This window comes from Lipotes vexillifer, unplaced genomic scaffold (genome assembly GCF_000442215.2).
Source record: "Lipotes vexillifer unplaced genomic scaffold, Lipotes_vexillifer_v1.1 scaffold150, whole genome shotgun sequence".
Lineage (NCBI taxonomy): Eukaryota > Metazoa > Chordata > Mammalia > Artiodactyla > Lipotidae > Lipotes > Lipotes vexillifer.
Window position 1 is genome coordinate 2896450 of NW_006792921.1, and position 11656 is coordinate 2908105.

The window sequence follows — 11656 nt, forward strand, 5'->3', positions numbered from 1 at the left end:
GGAATGAGTCCACGTAGTAGTTGCCTAGGGCCCCGGTGGTGGCCATCGCCGTGCCCAGCGCCCGGCCGGCCTGGCCCGACCCGCGGAAATTATGAAACTGCAGATTTCATGTAACAACTTTGTAGCACCAGGGGGAAGTACAGTCACCTAATAAGTTGCCGGCGCCCGCGCCCCCATTGGCCGCGCGCGTCACGTGCCCGCCCGGCAGAACAATAACGCGTAAATCACTCCGCACGCTATTAATGGCCCAGTGTTTTGCAGTCATAATTTTTATAGCAAAAGCCATATGTTTTTATGCAAAGGGATCGCAGCGCTCCACGATCGGGTTTGTTTTAATTGTGGCCAACGAAGATTAAAAGATCAAATCTGGCCTTGCCGCTGTTCTCCCTTCCCCTCCCACCGCCACCACCAGACACACACTTCTTAAGCGGACTATTTTATATCACAATTAATCACGCCATCAGCAAGGCGAGGGTCCAGCGTGCGAGTGCGGCCGGCGGAACCCCTCACATAAAATTAGACAATAATTGAAGCCATAAAAAGGCAGCCAAATCGCATTCTCGCTCTACTGTATTTAAATCTATATTTATGATATTTCATAAGGAGTTATTGTTTCAGAAGCCACACAGGCTGGTGGGAAGTTGGGAACGACCAACAGATCCGTTTGACTCGTCGTGGCTCCCAGCTGTAAAAATTTACGAGGACTTGGAAAGGTTAAATTAGACTGTTGTGTTTGGTTGGCGAGCTAAATAATCCTTGTGGTCCCAGGAGATCCGAGTTTACCCGGGGCCGGTCGAGAAAAGTCAAATTCAACGCAGTATCCGTCCCAAACTGAGCCACCACCGCCCCTGTCGGAGGGCACTGGTCAGGGACGGGCCGCCGAGAGGGCAGCACCTATTGTGGGTCCCCGGAATCTGCCCGACTGGAGCGCAGGGCGCCCGGACAGCTACCAAATTCGCTGCTGAGCCTCCAGCGAGGGCCCGACCGAGGAGCGGCCAGAAAGGGAGTGGCCAGCCGTCCCTGAGGAGATGGGCTTGAGGACCTGGTTGTGACGCGCACTCGGCCCCAACCCCGCGCACACGCGAGCCCAGCGTGCCCTGCTCGTCGTCAGCCCGGAATCACTATCCCCCACCCCCACCCCCACCCGGAGGACGCAGCAGGCGGCCCAGCCCCGTGCTCCAACCTCGAAGGCCCTAACGCTGAGCTCTGCAGGCCTCGTCGCATTCCCTGAATCTGAGCTGCGAGAAAGCACGAGGCAGTGTCAATGAAAGTCTAGCCCGATGGCAAAAAGGCAGACCCGCCTAAGAGATCCCGCGGCTCCAGTAGCTGGGAGGCCCGCACCGCAGCGGTTAGCCTCCGGGCCCCCGTATGAGTCCTGCAGGGCTCCTTCCTTCCTGACTCCTATCCCAGGCCCGCCTCGGTTACCCACCCGAACCGAGCCTCGGCAGAGTTACAAGGCCCAAAGCGAGGGGCCGCAGCTCAAGTCCAGGGCTAGAAATTAAAACGGGGAGCGGCACAGGGCATTGACTTTTAATCCCATTCCTTAGTTTGGCCAAATTGAGGAAGGTATTTCTCACCCCTTAGAGTCTTTCAGAGGTAAATTAAAAGGCCTCGGCCTGGATGTTAATTGAAAAACAAAAACAAAAAGCTACTCCAAACCCGAACAGAAAGAGGCGACTCCTAAAAACGGGGTAATTAAATTCACGTGTGAACACTGTGTTTGCAAGAGTGTGTTTCTCATTAGCCCACTTCCCTGGCGGCGAGGGCGGGAGGGCGGCATCGGTCGCTTCCATATTCTTTTTTGCCTTCATCCTCCCCAACTGTTCCAGTAATCCCCCAAACCCTGATACACCCCTATCCCAGGCGAGGACCCTCAAATGCCAGGCTCTCCCCGAGAATAAGGCTGCGAAGCCGCGAAGAGACCAACCGGGTGCCCCTTCCTCGGCCCGCGCCGGAAGAGGGAAGTGGCCGACACAATGAACTCCGACGTGGCTGGTCCTGGCCGCCTCGACTCCCTCCTCCCTAATATTTTCCTTTCCCTGTAAATTCCTCCGCCTTATCCGCACCCTCACCGCAGCCCAGGGTGTCCCAAATATCGACCTCTTAGATTTTCATTAAGAAAAATTAACCCTGGAGGAAACCTTCACTCCTAATTGTAATTGTCTGCCAACGGGCTGGATACGCCTGCTTGCCGTTTCCTTTTTTTTTTTTTTTGTAGCCAGAGAAGACACCAGTGATTATTAGTATCTTTTAAAATTAAAAGGCTGGGTTTCTTTAAATAGCCTTAGCGCCCCCAAATAGGACGCTTACTAAATAATTAGCAGGCGTTGAGAATTAAGCAGTCTTTACTGATGCCTAGAAAGGAGGGAAATCACAAAACTAAATGTTATCCCTATTTAGCCCACAGGTTTGGGGATAGAATATTCAGGCTTTTGTGTCTACTTTTATTTTGGAAGTGAAAAGGATTGTATGTGCATACAGAAACAATAAATGGGTGTGATTACAAACTGCCTCTTCTAGCCTGAGTTCAAAAACCTTGGCCTCCAAAACAAATCCAATACTCAGGTCCTGAAAATGGTAGGGAGGAATTGAGGTGAATGCCCTATGCCGGCCTTTCAGATAACAGGAGGGCAGGCTGAGCAGTGAAAATAGTTCCTAGGCTGCTGGAGCTGGGAAGGGAAGCGCTGCTCCGTGGGCTTTAGCCTGAAGGCCCACACGTGTGTTGGGGGATATGGAGGGGTAGTTGTTTTCAATTCCCTGTAGCGAGAATGGTCCCTCTGGCTTTAAACCATGGCCTACAACTTGGAACACGGACTCAAGTTTGTATTCCAACGGTTCTGGAATTTAGGATTCCTTTCCCCTATTATTTGAAACAGACTGGCACTGGAAGGGTTCCCTTCTCTAGCATCTGTCCCCACAAGGATGCCATATCTAACATGCTCTGAACCTGACAGAAGTTACTGGCAAGCAAGCAGCCAATCTTTACCCTAGCGGGGCTCCCTTATCGCGGTTAAAGCCGGAGCCTGGACTCGCAGGCCGGGAAAGCCGAGGAAGCTTCCCGGCAGAGTTCCCTGCGTGACGCTCCACCGAGCGTGGCTAGGCCTCAGCCCAGGCCTCAGCCTCAGCTCCCCAGTGAAGTTGGCGACAGGCCTCCTTGCCCTCGGAGTGGGCACACAGAAACGCCGCAAATGCCCCCTAATCAGATCTCCTAGGCTGCCGCGGAGTAGAAACGCCAGGCCACCGCCATCCGGTCGTGATCGTAACCGAGGCCTTGTCTGCTCCGTGGCGTACCAGGCCCAGATCCACAGCCCTCGACAGCCGTGCCCCTCGAGCCCTTCCTCTGCAGATTCCGACCTCTACTTGAACGCGCAGAGAAAAATAAGACACCCCCCCCCACCGCTCTCCCCAAGCAAGCCCTGGATCTCTCCCGGTTCCCTCCCAAAGGAATAGCTGGGGAGGACAGGAGGTGGAGATAGAAAACTGGACATAGACCGAAGGTGAAAGAAAAACAAAGAAAAGGAAAGAAAAAAAGGAAGGAGTAAAGAAGAAAGAAAAAAGAGGAAGGAAGGAGGGAAGGAAAGAAGGAAGAGTCAAAGGCAGCTCATGGGAGTAGAGGGCGGTTTACAGAGAGAAGGGTAAGTGACAATTCCGGGATCCCAGCTCCTGTTAGCCCTGTCCCTCATAATTTAGACTGAGTCTCCACTGGCAAAGGGATCTTTCCTGATCTCGTACCCTGGATTGGGGCTGGAGGTGTCTGTCCCAGCCTTGCAGGAGAATGGCAGAGTCCCTAGCCAGGCGCAGGCCTGGAGCCGGGGAGGCCCAGGATGGAAGCGTGCGCCCCTGACCTTGAATGGCCCGAGGCCCAGAATTCCTACCACGCCCCTGGCGTCCGCGAAGGAGCAGCTAACCTGACCGTACCTGCTCCGGGCCAGGTGGGGGCGGGGGGGGGGCGTATAAGGCCAGCAGACTGGCAGAGCGCTGAGGAGGCAGCGTCGAGGCTTCTGCGCGGGATAAGCCGAGGTTGCCACCGCAGGCCTGGCACGACCAGGGCCCGGATGCCCCGCCCGGCCCGGTCCCCGCGCGCACAGGTACCTGAGACGATTTCAACTGAAGTAATGAAGGCAGTGTCGTGCTGTCGAGAGAAAGGTGGATCCCAACAACAGGAAACTACCTAAATCACCGACCAGTTCTGGTGCTGCCCGCGCGGAGCTGCCTCGCCCGCCGCCGCCGCCGTTACTGCCGCCGCTGCCGCCAAAGGAGAACCCTGTGATCGCGCCTGGCCCCTCGCCAACCTGCGCCCGCCGCTGTCACTGTGTGTTCCGGGCTGCCGCTAAGGCGTCACGGAAGGAGAAGCCACCGGCCCCGGTAAGGTAAACCTGGGAGAAGAAGGGAAGGGAGGTAAAGGAGAGAGAGGAAAATGGAAGGAGGGGAGAAAGCGAGAAGAGAGGAGGGAACGAGCAGTGTGCGGGCTGGTTTCCCAAATCTTGCAGCTCAGTGACCCAGCGCGGCGCCGAGCGGCGGCAGCCCTGGGCGATTCGAAAGCGCAAGGGACAGCAAGGAGTCCGGCTCCCTGTCTGGCCTCGGCCTTCCGCGCTCGCTCCCTGCCACTCGCTCGCCCCCTCTCTCCCCTCAGCCCGCCTCTGCCCACAGCTTCGCAGATGCGCTCCATGGAAGCCAGCCAGCCAGCCAGCCAGCCGGGACGCCCCCTCCCCCCTGCTGTCGCCCCCCCCCATCTCCCGCGAGCAGGAAACGCGTGGCCCCGCCGAGGGCGACCAGGTCGAGGAGGCCTGCTGGGGGAGGGAGGACCCATGCAGCCCCGCCGCGGTCTACCTAACCGCTGCTGCGGACGCTAGTGACGCGCTGTGGGCCCAGCCTGCTCCCCGGAGTTCTAGGCTGGGGGTCATTTAGCACCCGGAGACCCACGAAATAAGCAGCCTCTGCGAACCTCCCGGGGGTCTCCCGAAAGAAATCCTGTTTGGCTTCCTCTGTCTATGCAGCTCCCCTCTCAACTGAAACCACTGGTCCAAGACAGCCACAATCCAGATATACTAGCAAGTCATAAAACTGAACAAAAGCCGACAAACCTTACGGCACCAGGGCTATAGGGCCCAGACAAATTACGACCGTCTAGGTAATATTTAAATAGATGCCTAAAGTAATTGCAGGGGGCGCGGGCTAGTCCTCCTGTTGTAAAAGTGGTGGATGGGATAAAGTGGAAGGTGAAGATAAGAAGTCAAAAAAAAAAAAAGGTAAAATTAAAAAGCTTCATTCCACAGCTTTTATTCTATAAGAACATAAACATCGTCTTTTTCCACGCACAGCAGCATTACAATATTAATTTATTCTGATTTAAGATTAGAAGTAAATAGAGCTAGAACTAACATTTATAATAACGATAGAATGCATTTGCATAAAACAAGATTGGCAATTTTTCATAATAATAGACATTTATACAGATTTGTATTTTATAGTTTTTTTCTTTTTCTGCACCTACAGGTTTGACCCTTTTATGCATGTAACTTCACAGTATAAAGGAAACCCAACAGTGTTTCCCTTCTCTAGTCTATTCCGCTTGCCCCAGCCCTCCTTGGCTTCCATGAATTTTGGATAGAAAAAGAAAAGAAAAGAAAAGAAAAAAGGGAAAAACGAGGGAAAAAACCTCCACAAGATAGGGAGAATTATGGTGTGCTTGTTGTGTTACCAGTGGTAACAATTATTTAATGAAAAAAATCCACTAAATCTGCAGGTATAAACAAAACAACATATGATTATTTATCTACAGCCAGAAGGGCATGGAAATTCAGAGTGAGTGAAGTAATTTAGTCCCACAATGCGAGACCTTTACACAAACTGGAAGAGAAGTTTCCTTCTCCTGGTCATCCTTTTCTTCTTTTAAAGCTGGGATATCTTACAGAGGAAGGAAAAATTAATCTTTCTGACTTTCTCAGTTTTGCCCATCAGCCGAAGTCAAGCCCTTTTGCCAAACTGCGTGTCCATGCCTGCAAGCCCTTCTCTTTGCCAAGGAAGAAAGGAAGAAAGAAAAAAGAAACCCAGGGGCCTGTATCCCCTGATTAAACACAGCCCAGCACTCCAGGCAGGCAAGCCCGGTGGCGGCTCCTTGCACCATTGACCTCAGGCCAGACACCTCAGCTGCCTACAATGCGACCTCCGCCTTCTGGCTAGGTTTGCCGGCCCTGCAGGAAACCAGCTCGACCAGGAGGACAGAGGCCATTTCAAGCAGTGGGACCCCGAGACAGCAAACCATCCCTGTCACCGCTTTACATTTAGGACAATATCTCTCTATATAGAATTTTAGCGCTATATGGCTTTTCCCCCCAGAAAACAACAAATAAACCAGCACCAAGCAAACAGAAAAAGAAACAAAAAGTCAGAACAAACCAGCCCTGCACAGATGTAACAGCCAGCGAGATGGTGAGTGTGGGAGGGAGGAATGGGGCTCCAGCACAGGTGCGAGTTCCTGGGCAGAGCTGAAGACAGAGGGAGCAGAACGGCCCTCTGGAAGTGAAAAGAACCGCACTGCCTGGAGCTTCATCAGGAAAAATTAAAGTTGGCTGTGAGCTCCCGGATCCGGTTTTCTCGGTTCATTTTCTTCAGTTTCATCCTGCGGTTCTGAAACCAGATTTTAACTTGTCTGTCCGTGAGGTGGACGCTGCGGCTGATCTCTAGGCGCCGCTCTCGAGTAAGGTACATGTTGAACAGAAACTCCTTTTCCAGCTCCAGCGTCTGGTGCTTGGTGTAGGGGCAGCGTTTCTTCCGGCCGCTCTTTGCAGTGAGCCAGTTGGCTGCGTTTTCGCCTTTGGAATTGCCTGGCATTTAAGAGAATAAAGAGGGGAAGGTTAAATCGAGGCCACACGGGCTGCACACAGGGGTGAATTTGGATCGTGCCTACCGTAAGAGGGAGGCCCTGAGTCACACGGAGAGAGTTATGCCCCCCTTTAGCTTGCCCAGGGAGAGCAGTTCCTCCAAAAGTCATGTGCAAAATCGAGTGGGCCTCCAATCTACACCTACTCTCCCAATTTACATTTTCCTCCGCTTTTTTTCCAAACACCTGTTTTAACACAAAACTGCCAGGTGCCTGCAGAAGGAACGGCCTGGGAGGGCAGGCTGTATATCTTGAACTTAACGCCTTTCTGTGCTTCTCGCCCGGAGGCAGACTAGCATTTCCTGCAGCCCCCAGGCTGGGGGCGCAGAGTGGTTACTTGGAAGGGGGGCGGGCCACGTGGCTGTGTCTCACTCCAGTTCCCTGGTTGCCCAAGGCCTGATGGGGAGAGGAAGAAGGACATAGATGGGACATGGGGAGGCACGAAAAACTGATTGGGGTCAAGGGCCCTGCCTCACGTCTCTCCAGGAGCCAGGGACGTGCAATCTGGGCGATTTCTAGTTCCAGGGGAAGCGAAATGGCCCCTTTCTGACTCTCAGATCAGGGCCCAGGCATCCGGGCTGCATATGCCTTTTCTTCTCCCCGCAACGAGGATTGCCATCCCTCCAGCAACTTTGAAAAAAGCAAGGGGGATCGTAAACTCGAACTTCGACGGTTAATGGGCTTATTTATTGGTGCTGGCGGCTGCTTATTTTGGATGCCTTACAAACATCCGCGCTATCTACGGGCGAGACACTTTCCCTCCCTCCTCCTCCCCCCTGTGTGGGCCGCGCCTGGCAGGCTGGGCCCAGACCACCGCTTAGGGTGCTCCGGGGCTCGGAGAAGGGCACGCACAAGAGGGGAGTTGCTTGCTTGCCGGTGTCCTCGCCCCCAGCCGGAGGACGTCTTGGTGTGGGGCGCTAAGCCTGACATGAATTTTTACTGCGTCCCCACGCCCAAATATTAAAAAGCAAGTTCACAAGGTCAGCCTGCCTGCAGTTCGGGCCAAGGCCGACAGGCTGCCGTGCGGACTCCTGGCTCTCTGCTCCTTCCCTTCTCTGGGTCTGCCTGTCTGCCTGCCCGCCTGACTGCGGCCCTTCAGCGCGCCCTGCTTACCCAGGGAGTCCTTCTCGGGCGAGGCTTTGCTGCTCTCGGAAGGGGCGGGGGAGAGCTCCTCCGCAGCCGAAGACGACGCGTGCGCCTCCTCGTCGCCCTGCGAGCCCCCGCCGCCGCCACCGCAGGCCAGCGTGGGGGGCGGCGGCGAATCGAGGGCTCGCTCCTTCCGGGCTGCATCCGCAGAACCGGAGGCGAGCGCGGGTGGCGGGTCGAAGCCGCGCCCCGGGGGCTGAGCAGGGAACGGGCCGGCGCCGAGCTGCTGCGCGCCGCCGCCGCTGCCGTAGCCCTTGGCGGTGCCATAGGCCTGAGAGAGGCGGAAGTAGCCAGGCACTGGCACCCCGCTGGAGGTGCCCAGGGCGCAGCCGTCAGGCGGCGGGCCCCGCGGGAAGGGGCCCATCTCGGCAGCGGCGGACGAGCGCGGGGGCGGCTGCTGCTGCTGGGGCTGCGGTGGCGGCGGCCCTTCGGGCGGCTCCATCCGGCATGACCGGGGCGCTTCCAGCCACAGATCTATAGGCGCGGGCGCGTAGCCGTGAGCCCCGGGACCCAGGCCCCCGCTGCCACCACCGCCGCCCGGCGACGCCGCCTCATTGCGCTTGCCTCCCAGAGCCGGGAAGAGCCCGCAGCTCTGCAGCCCGTAGGGCAGGTCGGCGGCCGACGGCAGGTAGACCCCGCCGTGGGCATAGTAGCCGCCGCCGCCGCCCCCCGCGCCGCTGCCACCACCGCCAGCCTCGCTTCTGCCGGAGCTGATGAGCGAGTCGACCAAAAAAGAGTTCGCGGCGGGGCTCTCCGAGCATGACATTGTTGTGGGATAATTTGGCGAAGGAAGCAGATAGCCCTTTCTGGCTGACATTTCTTGTGCAAAACATGCTGAATACGATTAGCAATCCCCCCGCACCGCGGCGAGCGCCCGCAGCCAATCCTGAGCCAGAGTTTCCGCGCGACCACTCCCAGTTTGGTTTCGTAGGCGCGGGGCCGCTCTCCGAGGGCGCCCTCCGAGCCCGCGATTGATATAAATATGTAATCTGTATTGATGGGCCCCGAGACGCACACCCAATACCTCAGCCCAAAAGCCAGGAGCTGCGGGGGCAACCCCAACGTGGCTGGTCGGGGCCCTGGCCCCTGGGCTCGCTCCGCCCATGCCCAGACGCGCGCCCTCCTTTGGGGCCTGTCTGAAGGGCCCCTGGGCCCCGCGCAGTTAACAAGTGGGGTGTTTACGGTGCGCACCCCGGCCCGCCTTGGGTGCTCCCCATTTTAATTTCGGAATCAGCCACCAGACCTCGGTGCACTCTAGACACTAAGGGGGGCCGTCAGGGCCTCAAGCTCTTCCCATTCAGCCCTGGACCTGGTGCTGTCTCCCCAAGGTGGTGGACCTATTCCTAAGGTCACCAGGATCCTCACAGTGTCCGAAATCCAGAGCAGACTGGAAGCCGGCAGTTGCCGCTTCTTTCCTGCATCCCTCACAGAACTCTCCCCAAAATGCAACGCCCTGGCCTCTCAACCCCTTACGCGCTCCGCTCCTCCTCTGCCCGTGGGTTGATCCAGTTAGGAAGTTTACCTATGGCGTGCTCACCTGGCTTGCCGTCTCTGCAGCTCCTGTCGGTGAACCTTCGCGGGCTACCACGAGTCGGGGGTCGAGGCGACTGACCACTTTGGCTGAGAGACTTCCCCACCCTTTTACTCCAAGGCCAGAGCGAGGTCCAGCCACCCCGCAGCCACATGGCCCTGGCAGCCTCCAAGCTCATATGCCTTTGGGGGAAGTGAAAGAAAACATTGATCTTCAGGGTTTTTGGCTTACCAGGAGGCGAAGACCTGGAGGGGGAAACTTGGAGGGGGGTGGCAAACGGACACCTTTGCAACACAATTCTCCTGGAACTCTCCCTTTAGCCTTGGCATTCGCACGCTGCCGGAGGCTACGACAAGAACGAGTGTCACCACACTCCTGCCTCTCGGTCCCCTCCCCTCTTCCTCCCTCCCCTCCAAACCCAAGGCTGGGGCATCCCTCACTCCCGCAGTGTGCGCATTTTAACGAGGCCCGCGGTGAGGAAATCCGTTCTCTGTGAGGCCTGGCTGGGCTCGTGGCCCAGTTATAGGCGCGTTCGGAGGCCAGGCCCTTTGCTCAACAGACACCGGGGCCTCCTTCTTCCCTGGCCGTAGGGACCGCGCTCTTAGTCAACTGGAAACGGCAGGCCCAGGGCGCTAGCCCCCAAGTGTGGGCCTCATACATGTCTCAGGAAATGCGACCTTTTCCGGCCGGATCCAGGGAGCCCAGGAGGTCGCTGCCTTGTCCCTGGCTTACGGGCTTAGAGCTCTCCAGGATGCCCCAGGCCTGCCCACTCCGCCAGCTCCGGTCCCTGCAGAGGGCTTGACTGGAGCTGCTGAACGCCGGGATCCCGCTGTGGGAGGCGGCGGGGAAAGACCCTTGCCTTCCGGGTGATTTGCCAGACACTTGGCCTTGTTCCTCCCAATATGAACTCAGTCGGAGGAGGAAGCCGAGCCTGAGAGGACCCAGAGAAAGCGTATGGGAGAGCTGCCGACAGAGCCCGGGTGCTGGCTTCTGAGATGCAAGTAAGCAGTTGTGGTCTCTGCCGGCAGCGGCTGCTCGGCGCGCAGCACCCGGAGGCCGTGCCACCGCTTGCGCTGCGCTCCAGCCACTTACACCTCTGCGCCCCGTGGTGACCAGCTCTGCGGACTGGAAGTCTGGGGTGGAGGAGAGAGGGATAGAGAGAGAAAGAGAGGAGCAGAAGGAAAGAAGGACAGAGGGAGAGAAAAGCGAGGGAGAAAAGGGGAGAGAGCATGAAAGTCAGCTCTCTCCAATCCGACAGGGTCTTGAGGCTGCAGTAGCGACGCAGCCGAATCAAGTGAGGGGTCTGTGGTGAGAGATCAGGATCTGTCCTTCACTCTCCATATCGCTCAAACGCCCAAGGCCAAGGCAAATTTTAATCGGGCTAGGCCCACGAGGTCAAGGAACTTGAGTACCAAAAGCTTCAGACCACGCAGCCCAGGATCCTTCCCCAGATGGGCTTGGTCCTTACCCACCTTGTAAGGAGAGTGAAACTGACTGGAACTCTTGTGGTCAGCAGTGCTACTGGGAAATGCCACAAAGCTGAGAACTGCCTGAGAAGGGGGTTTTGCCCCTCAGCACTGTCCATACCTCTCAGGAAATCTCTGCCCAGTGGGAAGTAGGTTCCAAGTACAAGAGAGGGTCCCTTGAGGAGAATGAGCTCCAGCAGGCCAGCGAGCCAGGGCTTGGTGCCTTTTCAGACAAAATGCAGAAAGCGACTTCCCAGCCCACAGGTTAGGAAGGACCAGTGGCCACAGCAGAGAATGCTTGAGATGGTGGAGGCTAAAAAAATTAAGTGAAAGACAACGCTCTAAAGGATCTAAACCTGTTCTTAACCTTTTTGGAAGTTAAAGCCCCCTTTGGTAAATCAAAGGCCACGTTCTGACTCTTATCCTGTGAAAAATGCACATCTGTGCATTCCCACAATTTGACCCGTTATTTTCAGGGAGTTCACAGACCCCTCAAAGCCTTCTCCTTGGGGTCTCCAGAATGTTCCAGGACTCTCCGGGAAATCAGCAGCCCTGCCAGTTTGACTAGTAAGACAAGCTGGGTACCCGGCTGTAGGCAGCTCAGGCCCAATCTAGTTAGAGCTTTGTAGG

At 56.5% G+C, this 11656-nt stretch overlaps 2 protein-coding genes across 2 annotated transcripts in view; both read right to left on the reverse strand.

Moving 5' to 3' along the window:
- HOXA9 (homeobox A9) overlaps nucleotides 1–46 on the reverse strand; it is a 2849-nt gene extending 2803 nt beyond the window's left edge. Inside the window, 1 exon segment of the mRNA XM_007466081.1 lies at nucleotides 1–46. This exon segment is cut by the window's left edge and continues 2 nt beyond it. Coding sequence (XP_007466143.1) covers nucleotides 1–46 — 46 coding nt within the window.
- A 6506-nt stretch (nucleotides 47–6552) lies between these two features.
- HOXA10 (homeobox A10) lies at nucleotides 6553–8846 on the reverse strand. Its single transcript, XM_007466082.1, has 2 exons — nucleotides 7997–8846; nucleotides 6553–6827 (listed from the first exon to the last, which is right to left on the reverse strand). Exons 1-2 carry the CDS (start codon nucleotides 8844–8846, stop codon nucleotides 6553–6555), a joined length of 1125 nt encoding a protein of 374 aa, XP_007466144.1.
- Between the last annotated feature and the right edge of the window lie 2810 nt (nucleotides 8847–11656).

What these genes read in the sequence shown, in the direction of transcription:
- HOXA10 (XM_007466082.1), bottom strand. Translation starts at nt 8,846, where the DNA reads ATGTCAGCCAGAAAGGGCTATCTGCTTCCTTCGCCAAATTATCCCACA. An exon ending in GCCCGAGAAGGACTCCCTGG is followed by an intron (nt 6,828 to 7,996) that starts GTAAGCAGGGCG and finishes CTTAAATGCCAG; the next exon opens with GCAATTCCAAAGGCGAAAAC.